This window comes from Ammospiza caudacuta, chromosome 27 (assembly GCF_027887145.1).
Source record: "Ammospiza caudacuta isolate bAmmCau1 chromosome 27, bAmmCau1.pri, whole genome shotgun sequence".
In the NCBI taxonomy this organism is placed as follows: Eukaryota; Metazoa; Chordata; class Aves; order Passeriformes; family Passerellidae; genus Ammospiza; species Ammospiza caudacuta.
This window is the reverse complement of record NC_080619.1, coordinates 5,700,536-5,720,201: the sequence shown is the minus strand read 5'-3', so window position 1 is coordinate 5,720,201 and position 19,666 is coordinate 5,700,536. Positions and strand designations below refer to the sequence as shown.

The window sequence follows — 19,666 nt, the reverse complement described above, 5'->3', positions numbered from 1 at the left end:
GCAACAGAGCAGAAAATCAACTCTGAGCAGCAAACATTTCTTCATTTAAATATTTAAATTTAAATTTATCCATTTAATGAACCACTGCTCCAATTTAATGTGTTTAATGGGCGTCTTCAACTTGGCTAAATCCTAAAACACTTCAACTCAGAGCAGGGGGAGAGATTTGAAGTTTCTTTTGCTTTCTAAAACCTGGAGATTGAGAGGAAGAAATGCCTTTCCAGATCAAAGCACTGGAATTGCTTTCAGAAATCACCTTTCCCTAGAGCTGAATGTACAAACCATGGAGCATTTCTGTCACAGAGCCTGAGTCAGACATCTAAAAATGCAGCTCCTCAAATCCCATCCCTCCCTTTCTCCTCAGATTCCCAAGAGAAAACAAATGTAAGGGCTCAGAATGTTTTGGGTTCTGGGCTAAGACAACACGAGCTTCAGTTGGTGTCTGCACATCAGCTGGGGAAACCATGTCATTTTTATTGTGTGTGCAAACACGCACAGTGGGAAAAGAATGCAGTTGGTGTTCCCAGCCCTCTTCCCTGGAGGAGCAGGCTGGATGGAATTCCACTCCCCAAGCCCTCCCTGAGCTCACTCAGCTGGCCTGGCACGGATGGGCCCAACTTCTGCCACCCCAGCTCCAGCTGGGATGGGGAATTCAGAAATAATCTGAGACTTGTCTGCAAAAGTTCCAAGGAAAAGAAAGAGGAATCCAGCAGGGACAGGGGAGGGCTCTGTGGAGCTCAGGAGGTGCTGCTGGTGCTGCCCATGGCCAGGTAGAGGATTTCCTTGTGGAAGTTGGCCTGTGCATTCATCAGGTGGAACAGGTTCAGGAAGCTGCTGTCCTCCTCATCCCTCTCCCCTGGCAGGGCACAGAAAAGGGGTGAAATGGGGGAATTCATTAAGGTCAGGTGAATCCCCCTGAGGCAGAGCTCTCAGCAGAGGGAGGCAGCAGCCTGAGCTTGTGCTGGGTTTATCCTCAGCCCATGGCAGCACAGGAGGAGCTGAGCCTGAGTTTAGTGCTGGGTTTATCCTCAGCCTCTGCCATGGCAGCACAGGAGGAGCTGAGCCTGAACTTGTGCTGGGTTTATCCTCTGCCATGGCAGCACAGAAGGAGCTCAGCCTGAGTTTAGTGCTGGGTTTATCCTCAGCCCATGGCAGCACAGAAGGAGCTGAGCTCAGCCTGAGCTTGTGCTGGGGTTTATCCTCTGCCATGGCAGGACAGGAGGAGCTCAGCCTAAGTTTAATGCTGGGGTTTATCCTCTGCCATGGCAGCACAGGAGGAGCTGAGCTCAGCCTGAGCTTGTGCTGGGTTTATCCTCAGCCTCTGCCATGGCAGCACAGGAGGAGCTGAGCTCAGCCTGAGCTTGTGCTGGGTTTATCCTCAGCCCATGGCAGCACAGAAGGAGCTCAGCCTAAGTTTAATGCTGGGGTTTATCCTCTGCCATGGCAGCACAGGAGGAGCTGAGCTCAGCCTGAGTTTAGTGCTGGGGTTTATCCTCTGCCATGGCAGCACAGGATGAGCTCTCCCAGACTCCTTCCAGCCTGTCCTGGGACAGACAGGAGCAGTTGTGAGCCAGGACAAGGAGCTGAGCTGAGCTGGGTTGGGCTGGGCTGGGCTGAGTGGTTTTAAATCTGTCCCACCACAAAGCTGGGCCCAAATTCCCTTTTGGGCTGGGCTGAGCTGAGCTGAGCTGAGCTGGGCTGGGTGTTCCTCACTCCAGCAGCTGGTGCAGCTTCAGGCTCAGCCCAAAAGGGACTTTGGGCCCAGCTTTGTGGTGGGACAGATTTTAAACCACTGTTGGTTTCAGCATCCATGGCACCAGGAATCCCTTAAAAATTTGGTAATTTAAAATAAGTTTTAAATTAATAATAGTAATAATAATAATAATAACAATAAATTATAATATATAATAGTAAAATTAATGTAAGAAATAATATAATATAATATAATATAATATAATATAATATAATATAATATAATATAATATAACATAATGTAATGTAATATATTATATTATATTATATTATATTATATTATATTATATTATATTAATACCATAGTATAGTATACTATAGTATACTATAGTATATAATAGTAGATAATAGTATATAATATAATAGTATATAACATAATACAATAGTAGATAATAGTAGATTACAGTATAATAATAAAATTATCATTTATAATACTAAAAGAAATATAATTCTATATAAAATAAAATCAATATATAGTCATATATAAGTAATACTAATATTTTATAATTCTCTACAATAATAAATATATTGAATATATAATAATTATATAATAATTTTTTTTAAATTTTAAATAAATATTTCTTCCCAACTATGACACTCGCATGGTTATTTTTGCTGCCCAGAGCAGCCCCTGGATCCCTGGCAGTGCCCAAGGCCAGGCTGGGCAGGGCTGGGAGCAGTGGCACAGTGGGAGGTGTCCCTGCCCTGGCACTGGGGTGGCACTGGATGAACTTTAAGGTCCTTTCCCACCCAAACCAGTCTGAAACTCTGCAGATCTGTGATTTTTATGTCCTCAAGCCCTTACCAGCCAGCACTGCCTGCAGCATGTCCATGAGCATGCGGGCGAAGGAGTTCTCCAGGCACTGCAGGAAGTTGTTCCTCTCACAAGGAGTGCTGAAAACATTGCAGACCTTCTGCATCATCTTCACTGCCCAGTCCATGCAGTACAGGTCCTTCTCACACACCTGGAGGGCACAGGAAGGATTTAAATCATGGTTTTTATGGTGCAAAGTCAAATCTCAGCGTTCACTGCTGGTTCTGGGTCAGCTGTGCCAAGGCCTGGAGGATCTGGGCTTGTGAGAAGCACACAGAGGTTGTTCTTGCTGGCACAAAGGGAATTCTGAACCTGTGGAAGCCCTCCCCAAAAAATTCTGTGCCAGAATTGGAAGATGAATGGAACTTTTGGGTTTTTGGTCTTCTTTGCTGTTTATTTTTCTCTTATCAACAGTTCAGCACTCTGTGTACTCTCTCAGACCTAGTGTAAAAAGAAAGGGCACCAAAAGTCACCAGACACACAGGTTCAAGGTCTTTTAAAGCTGTTTTGTCCAATTAACCCATAGAGCATATTTTATTTCTACCTTTCTACCAATAATTATTTGTCTGTTCGTGCAGCATCTGCATTGCAGCTCTTTCAGTGCCACCAACCCTGCAGAAAATGGAGGAGGTGAAGAAGGAGATTCAGACAATTCCCAAAATCCTCCATCTTGTCTCCTATCCACCTCCATCCTAAAACTCTGAGTTTTTCCCCCTGTGATAAATTAATTACACTATTATCTATTTCACACACAGAAAATTCCAATTCATCCCAAAGTCTTGGAAGTTTTCTCCAAGGATGAAGGTTAAAAGCAGTGTTCTCCTGGAGGTCAGAACTTATTCCCTGTGCCCTGGGTTCCAACACGACCCTTTTGCTGGTGGTGCTTCTCCTCCTCAGGGAGAAAAAGCAGAGAGGTGGAAGAAATTTTTCTTACAGCAAAAAGGAAATACAGTTCATGAGGAAAAAAAAGTATAAATAAAAGATGAACAATTGTTTTCAATCCCATAAATTAAAGACCAGTGAGCAAGGGCTGCCCCAGCCTGGGCTAGGTGGGATGTCTGCCTCAAATCTCCTTTCAGCTGCTGTTTGCCTTAAAATTGACTTTTTGCACCTTGCAATGGAGTGGGTTTGGTTCCATGGCACGAGGACCTGGAGGAGAGAGGTGAAAATCCCAAGCCCAGCTCCTGGCTGGATTTATTCCTGGGGGTAAAATTTTCCAGCCTGAGGCAGCAAATGTGGGGCAGAGAGGCTGAGCTGTACTCACCAGAACCATGAAGACCATGAGCCTGGCCAGCTCCACAGCTCTGCCATTCACAGCTTTGCTGGCCATGAAGGTGAAGCAGATGCTGTTCCCACTGAGGAGCAGCAGCCGAGCGTTGTTCTCCATCAGCCACTCCTGGGGAACCACTTCAGAACGGGGGGAGAGAGGATTTCAGTGCCCTGAAATTTCCATAAATCCATTTCCATCGTGGGAAATGGATTTAGAGAAAATTCTCAGACCTTGACAGAAGGTTTACTTAGTTTGTGTTTGGGTGTAAGCTTTGAGATAAGAAATGTTAACTTAGAAATGCTATAGAATAAGATAGATAGTGTCGAGAGGGAAATGGAACTAGAAATAAATAAATAAGACTAGATATTTTAGAGAAATAGAACTATGAAAGATGTATTGAACTAAGACCTAAAGGAGTAATTTTAGATAATTAGCTTTAAGATATTTATAGCATAGTGTGACTAAAGCTGATAGGGTAAAAAATGCTTATAGTGTATTGTAATTAAAAAATAGCTTCTGATTGTGATGGCAGGAATTATAACATCTGTATTTTCTCACCCTCCTCATGAAAGTAAAAAATAGAATAAAAGTTTTTAAAACACCTCTCAGTTGCCCCATCTCTGGGTCAGAAAAGGGAATAGTCCAATAACCTCTGAGCAGAAGGGGAGCAGTGAAATTGCACCAATAATCCCTGCCAGTGATGGTCAGAGCTCTCCACACCAACTCTGGGACACAACCTCAGCCAAAACCCTCAGTGCAGCTGGGAAAAATGCTCAGGAGAATTTTGCCTGAGCAAATTCATGTTTGGACAAAGTTTCCTGAATAATTCAAGGTGAGATTTGAGTTTTAAAGGTTTGTATGGGTTCTTAAAGGATTTCTCCACGGGGAAAGACAGCCTGGATGTGTAAAACAAGCTGGGTTTGTCTCAGCCCAGTTTGGTTTCCCAGTGTGAGGACTTTTCCAGCTAAGCCACAGCTACTGAGAGGAATTTTGCAGCACACAGCTGGGTCTGGAGGATGTGAGGATCCATAATCCCAGGGATTAATGATAAAGGCAAAAACACACCTGACAGCTCATCCACAAGACTGATAACATCATCTGCTGTCCATTCTCTAGCTTCTGTACCATACAGCAGCTTAATTGCATCAGCTAAACCCTTCAGACTGGTCTCATCTGTTGGTCCTTCTATCATTTTCTGCCAGACCACGTGTCCTGGGTGATATATCAATCACAACTGCTGGTAAGTGACAGTTTTTAAACAAGGGAGGTGCTAAACTGAGCCTCAGGGCAGAGGGAGAGGAGAGGAGAGGAATTCAGGGGACACCATTGAGGCTTTGTGATTGTTTTCCATCTGTCATTTCAGCAGGGACAGTGAGTCAAACTTAAAGAAAGTCACTTTTAATAATTAAGTGAGAAAATGTGTTTTCCCTCAGGGAAATGGGTGCTTCTTTGAGATGGATTGGAGTCTCTGCAAGCAGGGGAGAATTGAGGAACAGAGGTGTAATTGAATCTCTTCATTGAATTGTAACTTACATGTGTATTTGTGTGTATAATTTATATATTTTCTGTATGTTAGTGATGCCTGGTTGAGCAGAACAATTTTTTCCCAGGCAATGCAATGGCTCCAATGCCTTCAGACGGACAGAGGGCAGGTTCAGATTGGGTCTTGGGAAGGAATTCCTTCCCTCCCTTCCTCATGGGAGGATCCTGTGAGGGGCTGCAATGAGGCTGCCCCATGCCTGGAAGCGTCCCAGGCCAGGTTGGATGGAGTTTGGAGCAACCCTACACTGGTTTGGGACAGTGGGAGGTCCCAACCCCTTCCATGACTCCACGATTCCAACACAACGGCGTTTTTTGGGTTTTCCTGCCAGATCCCCTCCCTTCGCTCACCATCGCGGGAGGACACGGGCCCGAAGATGATGTAGAGCAGGCGGGCCTGGTTCACCATGGGCCAGGGCTTGAGGATGCGGGTGAGCCAGAAGGCGGAGTCGCTGCGGCGGCTGCCGGGCGACAGCAGCACCCCCCGGCAGAAGAGGCGGATCCGCAGCTCCAGGCGCCGGGCGCTGCCTGCAAAACCGGAGGGATCAGCAATTCCCCGGCCTGGATGCCTGCAAAGCTCAGCTCCTTCGCAGGGAGGGAAAGGAGCGGGGTTGTGAGGTGTTTCATTCGGGTTTTGTGTCTTGCTGCCTGAGTTTGGGTGGTTTGCCCTAATTCAGGTGGTGGAATGTGTGGGTGCATCCTCTGGGGTTTGGCCGTGGGTGATGTGGATGGAATGCTCCTCAGAAATTATCCAAGCAATTTCTCCCTTGAGAAATTCTCATCAGGAATGGGAGAAATGGGAGAATTCCTCCACAGGCATTAGTCCCATTAATGCTGGGGTTCAGAAAAGTGAAACCTCACTTTTACTGCTTCATTCTATTCCGAATTTTTATCTCCAATTCCTCTCCCGTTGACAGCTTCTTTGTAGGGAGGGAAAGGAGGGGTTTTTATAAAGTGTTTGATTTGGGTTTTGTCTCTTGCTGCCTGAGTTTGGGTGTTTTGCCCTAATTCAGGTGGTGGAATGTGTGGGTGCATCCTCTGGGGTTTGGCCATGGGTGATGTGGATGGAATGCTCCTCAAAAATCCCTTGTTCTGGGCAATGGGAGAAATTCTCATCAGGAATGGGAGAAATGGGAGAATTCCTCCACAGGCATTAGTCCCATTAATGCTGGGGTTCAGAAAAGTGAAACCTCACTTTTACTCCTTCATTCTATTCCGAATTTTTATCTCTAATTCCTCGCCCATCGACAGCTTCTTCATAGGGAGGGAAAGGGGGGATTTGTGACGTGTTTGATTTGGGTTTTGTCTCTTGCTGCCTCATTTTGGGTGGTTTGCACTAATTCAGGTGGTGGAATGTGTGGGTGCATCCTCTGGGGTTTGGCCGTGGGTGATGTGGATGGAATGCTCCTCAGAAATTCCTGGTTCTGGGGAGCAAGGGATCAAAACAACCCCTTGGGATCAAGACAATTTTTCCCTCGAGAAATCCTCAAGAGGAATGGGAGAAATGGGAGAATTTCTCCATAGGCATTAGCCCCAACACTGCTGGGGTTCAGAAAAGTGAAACCTCACTTTTACTGCTTCATTCTATTCCGAATTTTTATCTCTAATTCCTCTCCCGTTGACAGCTTCTTTGTAGGGAGGGAAAGGAGGGGTTTTTATAAAGTGTTTGATTTGGGTTTTGTCTCTTGCTGCCTGAGTTTGGGTGGTTTGCACTAATTCAGGTGGTGGAATGTGTGGGTGCATCCTCTGGGGTTTGGCCATGGGTGATGTGGATGGAATGCTCCTCAGAAATTATCCAAACAATTTCTCCCTTGAGAAATTCTCATCAGGAATGGGAGAAATGGGAGAATTTCTTGATAGGCAGAGTCAGGAGACAAAACCCCCCTGAATCCCACACCCGGGAGCCATTTTTTTGGCTGAGATTTTTGGGATTTTGGGGCTGAAATGGCACTTTTTGGGGATTTTTGGGGCTGAAATTGCACTTTTTGGGGGTTTTTTGGGGGGCTGAAATGGCACTTTTTGGGGTTTTTTAAATGGCACTTTTTGGGGTTTTTTAAATGGCACTTTTTGGGTGTTTTTTTGGGGGGCTGAAATGGAACTTTTTGGGGTTTTTTTGGGGGGCTGAAATTGCACTTTTTGGGGGGTTATTTTGGGGGCTGAAATGGCACTTTTTGGGGTGTTTTTTGGGGCTGAAATGGCACTTTTTGGGGGGTTATTTTGGGGCTGAAATGGCACTTTTTGGGGTGTTTTTTGTGGGGCTGAAATGGCACTTTTTGGGTGTTTTTTTGGGGGCTGAAATGGCACTTTTTGGGGTTTTATTTGGGCTAAAATTGCACTTTTTTGGGGTTTTTTTTGGGGCTGAAATGGCACTTTTTGGGTGTTTTTTTTGGGGGCTGAAATGGCACTTTTTGGGGGGTTTTTTTGGGGGCTGAAATGGCACTTTTTGGGGTTTTTTGTGGGGCTGAAATGGCACTTTTTGGGTGTTTTTTGGGGGGCTGAAATGGCACTTTTTGGGTGTTTTTTTGGGGGGCTGAAATGGCACTTTTTGGGGTTTTTTTTGGGGCTGAAATGGAACTTTTCGGATTTTGGGGCTGAAATGGAACTTTTTGGGGTTTTTTGGGGGGCTGAAATTGCACTTTTGGGATTTTGGGGCTGAAATGGCACTTTTTGGAGTTTTTTGGGGGGCTGAAATGGCACTTTTTGGGGGGTTTTTTGGGGGGCTGAAATGGCACTTTTTGGGGTTTTATTGGGGCTGAAATTGCACTTTTTTGGGGTTTTTTTTGGGGCTGAAATGGCACTTTTTGGGTGTTTTTTTGGGGGGCTGAAATGGCACTTTTGGGATTTTGGGGCTGAAATGGCACTTTTTGGAGTTTTTTGGGGGCTGGAATTGCACTTTTTGGGGTTTTTTGTGGGGTGAAATGGCACTTTTTGGGTGTTTTTTTGGGGGCTGAAATTGCACTTTTTGGGTGTTTTTTGGGGGCTGAAATGGCACTTTTTGGGGTTTTATTTGGGCTGAAATTGCACTTTTTTGGGGTTTTTTTTGGGGCTGAAATGGCACTTTTTGGGTGTTTTTTTTGGGGGCTGAAATTGCACTTTTTGGGGTTTTTTTGGGGGCTGAAATTGCACTTTTTGGGGGGTTTTTTTGGGGGCTGAAATGGAACTTTTTGGGGGGTTATTTTGGGGCTGAAATGGCACTTTTTGGGGTTTTTTTTGGGGGCTGAAATGGCGCTTTTTGGGGTTTTTTTGGGGGGCTAAAATTGCACTTTTTGGGGTTTTTTGTGGGGCTGAAATGGCACTTTTTGGGTGTTTTTTTTGGGGGTTGAAATGGAACTTTTTGGGGGTTTTTTGGGGGGCTGAAATGGCACTTTTTGGGGGGTTATTTTGGGGGCTGAAATGGCACTTTTTGGGTTTTTTTTGGGGCTGAAATGGCACTTTTGGGATTTTGGGGCTGAAATTGCACTTTTTGGGGTTTTTTGGGGGGCTGAAATTGCACTTTTTGGGGTTTTTTTTTGGGGCTGAAATGGCACTTTTTGGGTGTTTTTTTGGGGGGCTGAAATGGCACTTTTTGGGGGGTTTTTTTGGGGGCTGAAATGGCACTTTTTGGGGTTTTTTTGGGGGCTGAAATTGCACTTTTTGGGGTTTTTTGTGGGGCTGAAATGGCACTTTTTGGGTGTTTTTTGGGGGGCTGAAATGGCACTTTTTGGGTGTTTTTTTGGGGGGCTGAAATGGCACTTTTTGGGGTTTTTTTTGGGGCTGAAATGGAACTTTTCGGATTTTGGGGCTGAAATGGAACTTTTTGGGGTTTTTTGGGGGGCTGAAATTGCACTTTTGGGATTTTGGGGCTGAAATGGCACTTTTTGGAGTTTTTTGGGGGGCTGAAATGGCACTTTTTGGGGGGTTTTTTGGGGGGCTGAAATGGCACTTTTTGGGGTTTTATTGGGGCTGAAATTGCACTTTTTTGGGGTTTTTTTTGGGGCTGAAATGGCACTTTTTGGGGTTTTTTTTTGGGGCTGAAATGGCACTTTTTGGGTGTTTTTTTGGGGGGCTGAAATGGCACTTTTTGGGGTTTTTTTTGGGGCTGAAATGGAACTTTTCGGATTTTGGGGCTGAAATGGAACTTTTTGGTGTTTTTTTTGGGGGCTGAAATTGCACTTTTTGGGGTTTTTTGTGGGGCTGAAATGGCACTTTTTGGGTGTTTTTTTGGGGGCTGAAATTGCACTTTTTGGGTGTTTTTGGGGGGCTGAAATGGCACTTTTTGGGGTTTTTTTTGGGGGGCTGAAATGGCACTTTTTGGGTGTTTTTTGGGGGGCTGAAATGGCACTTTTTGGGGTTTTTTTGGGGGCTGAAATGGCACTTTTTGGAATTTTTTGGGGGGCTGAAATGGAACTTTTTGGGGGGTTTTTTTGGGGACTGAAATGGCACTTTTGGGTGGTTTTTTTGGGGGCTGAAATGGCACTTTTTGGGGTTGAAATTGCCCTGTTTGGGGTTTTTTTGGGGCTGCTGGCTGCTCGGGGTTACCTGGTTTGCTGCTGACAACCGTCTGCACCTTCCGGGCTAAATTGCCGAGGTCCCAGAGGAAGTTGAACACCCGGTGGCACTCGAGCTCATCCCAGCCCGCGGTCAGGATCTGCAGGGGAGGCAAAAATGGGCTGAAAATGAGGAGATTTGGGAGAAATTCCCTTCCCAGTGCCAGCAGTGCCAGCAGATAAAGCGATTTTATCCCTCTCTCAGGAGAGGGAGGGAAAAGTCGGAGCTGGGTGGAGGTGCTTAAGGATTTGTAGTAAAATTGGCCAGAAAATTAAATTTATGAAATTATTTGAAGCATAAGAAAGCTGAGATTCATCAGGTGGTGCTTAAGGATTTGTAGTAAAATTGGCCAGAAAATTAAATTTCTAGTGTGATTTGAATCAATAGAAAGTTGAGATTCATCAGCTGGTGCTTAAGGATTTGTAGTAAAATTGGCCAGAAAATAAAATTTACAAAATGATTTGAATCAATAGAAAGCTGAGACTTATCAGGTGGTGCTTAGGGATTTGATAGTAAAATTGGCCAGAAAATAAAATTTATAAAATGATTTGAAGCATTAGAAAGTTGAGATTTATCAGGTGGTGCTTAAGGATTTGTAGTAAAATTGGCCAGAAAATAAAATTTCTAGTGTGATTTGAATCAATAGAAAGTTGAGATTCTTCAGGTGGTGCTTAAGGATCTGTACTAAAATTGGCCAGAAAATTAAATTTATAAAATTATTTGAAGCATAAGAAAGCTGAGATTATTCAGGTAGTGCTTAAGGATTTTGATAGTAAAATTGGCCAGAAAATTAAATTTATAAAATGATTTTAAGTATTAGAAAGCTGGGATTTATCAGCCTGATGCCTCCCAGAAATCAAAAATTTCTGAGAGTATCCCAAAATCTGATTTGTGGCTGTGATGTGGATTTGCTACAAAATGTCCCAGCACTAATAATCACCTGCTCTTCTAAGAGACGGTTTTAATTTTTAATTTTTATTTTTTAATTTTTATTTTTTAATTTTTACTTTTTAATTTTTAATTTTTAAATTTTTAATTTTTAATTTTTAATTTTTTAATTTTTAATTTTTAAATTTTAATTTTTAATTTTTAGTTTTTAGTTTTTAATTTTTAATTTTTAATTTTTAAATTTTTAATTTTTAATTTTTAGTTTTTAGTTTTCAATTTTAATTTTTAATTTTGATTTTTAATTTTGAATTTTTAATTTCTAATTTTTAATTTTTAATTTTTAATTTTTAATTTCTAATTTTTAATTTCTAATTTTTAATTTCTAATTTTTAATTTCTAATTTTTAATTTTTAATTTTTAATTTTTAATTTTTAATTTTTAATTTCTAATTTTTAATTTTTAATTTTTAATTTTGATTTTGAATTTTGAATTTTGAATTTTGAATTTTTGATTTTTAATTTTTAATGTTTGCTTTAGATTCATTTTAAGCTCCCACAAACTCTCCTGGCCTTTGTTGTGTGGAGCCATTTCCCTGGAAATTAAAGTATTTCTGCTCTTGACCTGTGAAGATTTTTTTGTGAAGATCAATTTTGGGGCTAAAATTGATAAAATTTTCCCTTTCTCTTCTTAGGTAATAAATTGCTAATTAAAAAATTAAAAATCCAGGCCAAGAAATCCTCATTAATCAAATCAACTTCCAGCAGCAGAAAGAAAACCCAGACAACTGTATGAAAAAACACCCCAAAAAAAAAATAAACAGTTTATATTTTTAAAAAATCTGCCAAAACACAGGTTAATTTAGATTTAAAAATGCCTGAAATTTTGATTTTTTAATGAATTTTGTGTGCTTGGGGATGCTGTACCTGTAAGAAAACCCCGTAGCACTGCAGGCCCAGGCAGTGCAGGGGACTGGCACAACCATTCAGCTTGAAACAGGAAACCTGCAGGGCAAACAGAGAAAAAATTGTACTAATTAATTAATTTTTAATTGGAAATTCGATGTGTTCCGCGATTTAGAGATCTGCAATTATCAGGGGGGAAAAACTCCAATTTTCAGGGAAAAAAACCCAATTTTCAGGGAGGAAAAATCCAATTTTTAGGGAGGAAAAATCCAATTTTCAGGGAAAAAAACCCAATTTTCAGGGAGGAAAAATCCAATTTTTAGGGAGGAAAACTCCAATTTTCAGGGAAAAAAACCCAATTTTCAGGGAGGAAAAATCCAATTTTTAGGGAGGAAAACCCCAATTTTCAGGGAGGAAAATTTCCAATTTTCAGGGGGAAAAAAACCCAATTTTCAGGGAGGAGAAACCCAATTTTCAGGGAGCTAAACCCCCATTTTCAGGGAGGAAAAATCCAATTTTCAGGGAAAAAACCCAATTTCCAGGGTGGAAAATCCCAATATTCAGGGAGGAAAAATCCAATTTTCAGCGTGGAAAATCCTCATTTTCAGGGTGGAAAAACCCCAATTTTCAGGGAGGAAAATCCCAATTTTCAGGGTGGAAAATTTCCAATTTTCAGAGTGGAAAATCCTCATTTTCAGGGAGGAAAAACCCAATTTTCAGGGAGGAAAACCCCAATTTTCAGGGTGGAAAACCCTCAATTTTCAGGGTGGAAAAACCCAATTTTCAGGGTGGAAAAACCCAATTTTCAGGGAGGAAAACCCCAATTTTCAGGGAGGAAAAACCCCAATTTTCAGGGTGGAAAACCCTCAATTTTCAGGGAGAAAAAAACTCCAATTTTCAGGGAGAAAACCCCAATTTTCAGGGAGAAAAAAACCCAATTTTCAGGGAAGAAAACCCCAATATTCAGGGAGGAAAAACTCCAATTTTCAGGGTGGAAAACCCCAATATTCAGCGTGGAAAATCTCCAATTTTCAGGGAGGAAAAACTCCAATTTTCAGGGAAAAAACCCCAATTTTCAGGGAGGAAAAACCCAATTTTCAGGGAGGAAAAACTCCAATTTTCAGGGAGGAAAATCTCAATTTTCAGGGAGGAAAAACCCAATTTTCAGGGAGGATTTAGGATTTTCCAGCCTTTAGGATGTTTGATTTCCTGGACTAAACTGAGTTATCAGATTTAAGGGATTTCAAGCATAAATGCTAAGAATACTTACAGCTCTATAAAGAATATAAATAAAATAAAACAAAATAATAATAATAGAAAAAATTAATATCCTCATTAATATTAAAACTAAGTTCCATTGAATTTTTAATTTTTAAACAATGATATTTAATTTTCAATACTAATTCTCAATATTTAATTGAAATATTAATGTCAAATATGATTTAATTTTTAAATTAATAAAATAAATAGGAATATGATTTGATAATTAGAGTTTTATGGAAGTTATATGAAAAAATAGGTGAAAAAAATTTAATTTTTTCCTCAGACTTACCCCTGAGAGCACCTTGTGCACATATTTGAGCCTGTCCCTGGTGGGCAGCAGCAGGGTGCATCTCTTGAGCAGCAGCCCTGGGGGAACAAAGAAACAAACAGGGGGGAAAAAACAAATTTTCAGGGAAAAAAAAACAATTTTCAGGTGGAAAAACCCAATTTTCAGGGAAGAAAAAAAACCCAATTTTCAGGGGGGAAAAAACCCAATTTTCAGGGAAAAAAAAAAAACAATTTTCAGGGAGGAAAAAGCCCAATTTTCAGGTTGGAAAACTCAAAATTTCAGGGAGGAAAAAGCCCCAGATTTCAGGGAGGAAAAAAGCCCATTTTCAAGGAGGAAAACCAAATTTTCAGTGGAGGAAAAACCCAATTTTCGGTGAGGAAAACCCCAATTTTCAGGGAGGAAAAAGCCCAATTTGCAGGGAGAAAAAAAAAAGCAATTTTGAGGGAGGAAAAACCCAATTTTCAGGGGGGAAAACCAAATTTTCAGAGGGGAAAACCAAATTTTCAGGGAGGAAAAACCCCAATTTTTAGGGAGGAAGAACCCAATTTTGAGGGGGAAAACCCCAATTTTCAGGGTGGAAAACCCCAATTTTGAGAGGAAAAACCTCAATTTTCAGGGAGGAAAAAGCAAAATTTTCAAGGAGGAAAAGCCCCAATTTTGAGGGAGGAAAAACCCCAATTTTCAGGGAGGAAAACCAAATTTTCAGGGGGGAAAATCTCCAATTTTCAGGGTGGAAAAACCCAATTTTCAAGGAGCCAAACTCCCATTTTCAGGGCGGAAAATCTCCAATTTTTAGGGGGAAAAACCCAATTTTCAGGGAGGAAAATCCCCAATTTTCAGGGGGAAAATACCCAATTTTTAGTGAGGAAAAACCAATTTTCAGGGAGGAAAAAAAACCAATTTTGAGGGAGGAAAATCTCCAATTTTCAGGGAGGAAAACCCTCAATTTTGAGGGAGGAAAAAGCCAATTTTCAGGGGAAAAACACAATATTCAGGCAGGAAAAACCCAATTTTCAGGGAGGAAAAACCCCAAATTTCAGGGAGGAAAACCTCCAATTTTCAATATATATATATATATATATATATATATATATATATATATATATAACTTGCCTATATGTAATCAAGGGGGGACACACAGGCTTTTTTCCAAAAATCAGAAATTTTGGGATGTCAGAAGGGGCAGAAAACACTGGAATTTTTTTTCCATAAAACAAAAATTTGGGACGCCCACAAGAGGCAGGAAACACTGGAATTTTTTTCCATAAAACAAAAATTTGGGATGCCCAGAAGAAGCAGGAAACACCGGAATTTTTTTTCCCATAACTCAGAAATTTTGGTACACCAAGAAGAGGCAGAAAACACTGGAATTTTTTTCCGCAAATCAGAAATTTTAGGATGCCCAGAGAAGGGGGGACACACAGACTTTTTTCCAAAAATCAGAAATTTTGGTACACCAAGAAGAGACAGGAAACACCGGAATTTTTTTTTCCATAACTCAGAAATTTTGGGACACCCAGAAGAGGCAGAAAACAGAAATTTTTTCCATAAAACAAAAAAAAATTTGGGATGCCCAGAAGAAGCAGGAAACACTGGAATTTTTTTCCCATAACTCAGAAATTTTGGGACACCCAGAAGAGGCAGGAAACACTGGAATTTTTTTCCCATAAATCAGAAATTTTGGGATGCCCAGAAGAGGCAGAAAACACTGGAATTTTTTTCCGCAAATCAGAAATTTTAGGATGCCCAGAGAAGGGGGGACACACAGACTTTTTCCCATAACTCAGAAATTTTGGTACACCCAGAAGAGGCAGGAAACACTGGAATTTTTTTCCCATAACTCAGAAATTTTGGTACACCCAGAAGAGGCAGAAAACACTGGAATTTTTTTCCGTAAATCAGAATTTTTGGGACACCCACAAGAGGCAGAAACACCGGAATTTTTTCCCATAACTCAGAAATTTTAATACACCCAGAAGAGGCGGCACCCACAGGCTTTTTTTCCATAACTCAGAAATTCCGGAAGAATTCCCGGCAATTCCTCAGCGCTGGAAAGGATCCTTTCACTCCTCTATTTTTCAGCCACACCCTCAGCATTCCCCTGTTCATCCACATCCTAGGAGAACCATTTGGGGTGAGTTTGGCCCTCACCTAGAGCCCTGTAGTGCTCCAGGATGGAGGCTCCCTCTCTCCTGGCAGGGAGCTCCTGGTGGAAATCCTGCAGCAGCAGCCGGCGGCTCCCGGATGAGGTGGAGATGTAATGGATGAGGCGGCCGCTGATGGTTTTGGACACCATGCTCAGCATGCTGATGTCCTTCACTGCAAAAGCAAAGGCCAGGACACTCCTGAATCCCCTCAGAGGGAGCTCAGCACAACATTCCTGATGTGCAGAGTCACCGAGAGCACCCTTGGGGCGCTCGGAGGTCCTGGAACGCGGCCAGAAGTGTCTGGTGGTTGGATTTTGAGCCTGCACGGGAGATGAGACCTGTATGAGGACTGGGAGGAATTCACTGGGTGTATGGTGAAGGGATGGGTTAATTAGAGTGTGAAACACAGGGTTTAGAATCTCCTTCCAGAAGGACAAGATGGAGGAATTAGGGCGTGTCCTGTCCTCCTCCTTCTTCTTCTTCTTCTTCTTCTTCTTCTTCTTCTTCTTCTTCTTCTTCTTCTTCTTGTCGTCCATCTTCTGTGGTGGTGGGTTGGGAGTTTAGTTCAAGCATGGCTTCATGGCCTTTTTCTTTAAGCCATGCTTGAACTAAACTCCCGACAGTTGTGGGATCTCAGCACCTCAGGATGGAGGTGCAGAGAGGCCGAGACCACCCTTGGGGGGCTCGGGAATCCTGGAATGCTGCCAGAAGTGTCTGGTGGCTGGACTTTGATCCTACACAGGAGACGACGCCTGTATGAGGACTGGGAGGAATTCACTGGGTGTATGGTGAAGGGATAGGTTAATTAGAGTGTGAAACACAGGGTTTAGAATCTCCTTCTAGAGGGACAAGATGGAGGAATTAGGGCGTGTCCTGTCCTTCTCCTTCTTCTTCTTCTTCTTCTTCTTCTTCTTCTTCTTCTTCTTCTTCTTGTCGTCCATCTTCTGTGGTGGTGGGTCGGGAGTTTAGCTCAAGCATGGCTTCATGGCCTTTTTCTTTAAGCCATGCTTGAACTAAACTCCCGACAGTTGTGGGATCTCTTGTGTCTTGATCAGAAGGCTTGATTTATTAATATATGATATAAATACATTATTACTATACTAAATAGAATATAGAGAGAGGTTTTGCAGAGCTGCTAGCTAAGCTAGGAAGAGATAGAAAAGAATCCACAACAAAGCTGTGGCCAAGGACTCAGCCCCCTGGCTTGCACTGGTGATTGGCCCTTAATTATAAACATAGAAAATGAGCCAATCAAGGTGTTCCTGTTGCATTCCCCAGCAGCTGATAATAATTGTTTACCTTGTCTTCTGAGGCCTCTGGCCTCCCGAAGACACAGAAATCCGAAAGAAAGGATTTCTGCGGAGAAACGTCTGCGACAGGTGAAAGGTATTGGGGAGAAAAGGTGAATATCTTACAGGTAGTTTTGGGTATAAAGATAAGTGACCGCCCCAGGGGCAGTCAGTGGGCTCATGGCTGGCGTGCTGTGCGGATCTCTGTCGGGCCGGGAGGAAATCTTGTAGATAAGAATTAATAAACAACACTGAAGAGCGAAAAACCTGAAGGCTCCTTTCGTCCTTTGGAGCGCGGGCTGCCCCAGGGCCATCCCGAGCCTTTCCAGGCCATTAAAAACAGCCAAGAAAGGGACACCCTCTGCAAGGGAAAGTGCTGATCACCAGTGAATGGCTCCTTCTGGTTTCAAAAAACCAGTCAGTGACTCCTCAAACCAGTCAGTGACTCCTCTGGTTTCAAAAAATCAGTCAGTGACTCCTCAAACCAGTCAGCAACTCCTCAAACCAGTCAGTGACTCCTCAAATCAGTCAATGACTCCTCAAACCAGTCAGTGACTCCTCTGCCTTCAAAAAATCAGTCAATGACTCCTCTGGTTTCAAAAAACCAGTCAATGACTCCTCAAACCAGTCAGTGACTCTTCTGCCTTCAAAAAATCAGTCAGTGGCTCCTTCTGGTTTCAAAAAACCAGTCAGTGACTCCTCTGGTTTCAAAAAGTCAGTCAGTGACTCCTCAAACCAGTCAGTGACTCCTCTGGTTTCAAAAAACCAGTCAGTGACTCCTCAAACCAGTCAATGACTCCTCAAACCAGTCAATGGCTCCTTCTGGTTTCAAAAAATCAGTCAGTGACTCCTCTGCCTTCAAAAAACCAGTCAATTATTTCTCTGCCTTCAAAAAACCAGTCAATGACTCCTCTGCCTTCATAAAACCAGTCAATGACTCCTCAAACCAGTCAATGACTCCCTGGTTTCAAAAAATCAGTCAATGGCTCCTTCTGGTTTCAAAAAATCAGTCAGTGACTCCTTCTGCCTTCAAAAAATCAGTCAGTGACTCCTCAAACCAGTCAGTGACTCCTCTGGTTTCAAAAAAATCAGTCAGTGACTGCTTTGCCTTCAAAAAACCAGTCAATGGCTCCTTCTGCCTTCAAAAAATCAGTCAGTGACTCCTCTGCCTTCAAAAAACCAGTCAATGACTCCTCAAACCAGTCAGTGACTCCTCTGGTTTCAAAAAATCAGTCAATGGCTCCTTCTGGTTTCAAAAAACCAGTCAGTGACTCCTCTGGTTTCAAAAAGTCAGTCAGTGACTCCTCTGCCTTCAAAAAACCAGTCAATGATTCCTCTGCCTTCAAAAAATTAGTCAGTGACTCCTTTGGTTTCAAAAAACCAGTCAGTGACTCCTCAAACCAGTCAATGACTCCCTGGTTTCAAAAAATCAGTCAATGGCTCCTTCTGGTTTCAAAAAATCAGTCAGTGACTCCTCAAACCAGTCAGTGACTCCTCTGCCTTCATAAAAACAGTCAGTGACTCCTCTGGTTTCAAAAAATCAGTCAATGATCCCTCTGCCTTCAAAAGAGCAAGGCCAGGAAATGGGATTTATAAATAAAACAGAAATTAATGAATGTTGATCTGCTTTGCCAGCGAAATGGAGTTATTAGAGACGGACAGATCTAAGGAGTAATTTTTACATTTGATAGGCAGAAAAACAAGTTCAAGTCGGTTGTCAAATATATATTGGTCAAATGTGTATTGGTCAAATATCATTGGAGTTTTGGTCAGTTTTTTCCATGCTCAAAAAGCTGAAAATTCAGAGTTGAAGTCACATAAAATTATTTTAACTCCTTAAAAGTGACAGTATTTTAAATAATAACGGTTTGTAAGTTTTAAAATAAATAAATAAATAAATAAATAAATAAATAACAATAAATAAAAATAAAAAGAATAAAAATATAAATATAGATATTTAAAATTTTCTATATACTTATATAATATATTTTTATTTATCATTTTATATGGCTATATATAAAGAGTTCTATTTATATTTATATATATAAATATATAAAATTATCAAATTTATATATAATATATAAAAATTATTATATTATATTATATTATATTATATTATATTATATTATATTATATTATGTTATGTTATGTTATGTTATGTTATGTTATATTATATTATATTATATTACATTACATTGTATTGTATTGTATTGTATTATATTACATTATATTACATTATATTACATTATATTACATTACATTATATTGTATTGTATTATATTACATTATATTATATTATATTATGTTATATTATATTATATTATATTATATTATATTATATTATATTATATTATATTACATTACATTACATTGTATTGTATTGTATTGTATTGTATTACATTATATTACATTATATTATATTACAGTACATTACATTATATTATATTGTATTGTATTGTATTACATTACATTACATTACATTACATTATATTATATTATATTATATTATATTATATTATATTATATTATATTACATTATATTGTATTGTATTGTATTACATTATATTACATTATATTATATTATGTTACATTACATTACATTACATTACATTACATTACATTATATTATATTATATTATATTATATTATATTATATTATATTATATTATATTACATTACATTACATTACATTATATTATATTAGATATAGATATATAGCTATGTAGTATATATAGAATATACAGAATTACATTACAATTATAAAATCACAAATATCTATCAATGTTTAGGTATTGACGTTTCCGCTCAGGTCCTCACCGGAGAGATAGTTCAGCACCATCTGGAAGATCTCCAGGGGGAGGCTCTGGAAATCGCCCAGCGCTGACGGGGCCGGGCATTCCCTGCCCGGGCTGCGGCCGCAGCGGCGGCTCCGCCTCTGCTTCTGCCCGGGCACCGAGGCGCTGCCGCTCCCCGCGCCCGAGGTCAT

The 19,666-nt window shown here is 40.9% G+C and overlaps 1 protein-coding gene across 1 annotated transcript; it reads right to left on the bottom strand.

Moving 5' to 3' along the window:
- Positions 1–737: 737 nt before the first annotated feature.
- FBXO47 (F-box protein 47) lies at positions 738–19,666 on the bottom strand. The gene is made up of 10 exons (XM_058820725.1): positions 19,498–19,666; positions 15,396–15,563; positions 13,245–13,321; positions 11,714–11,791; positions 9,894–10,002; positions 5,727–5,903; positions 4,902–5,048; positions 3,831–3,973; positions 2,558–2,717; positions 738–856 (listed from the first exon to the last, which is right to left on the bottom strand). The coding sequence occupies exons 1-10, from the start codon at positions 19,664–19,666 to the stop codon at positions 738–740; spliced, it is 1,347 nt and encodes a 448-aa protein (XP_058676708.1).

Excerpts from the sequence above, each read along its gene's own strand:
- FBXO47 (XM_058820725.1), bottom strand. The coding sequence starts at position 19,666 with ATGACCTCGGGCGCGGGGAGCGGCAGCGCCTCGGTGCCCGGGCAGAAG. Across the intron at positions 15,564-19,497 it reads GGTGCTGAACTATCTCTCCG|TGAAGGACATCAGCATGCTG; the intron begins GTGAGGACCTGA and ends TTGCTTTTGCAG. Across the intron at positions 11,792-13,244 it reads TGCACAAGGTGCTCTCAGGG|GTTTCCTGTTTCAAGCTGAA; the intron begins GTAAGTCTGAGG and ends TTTGCCCTGCAG.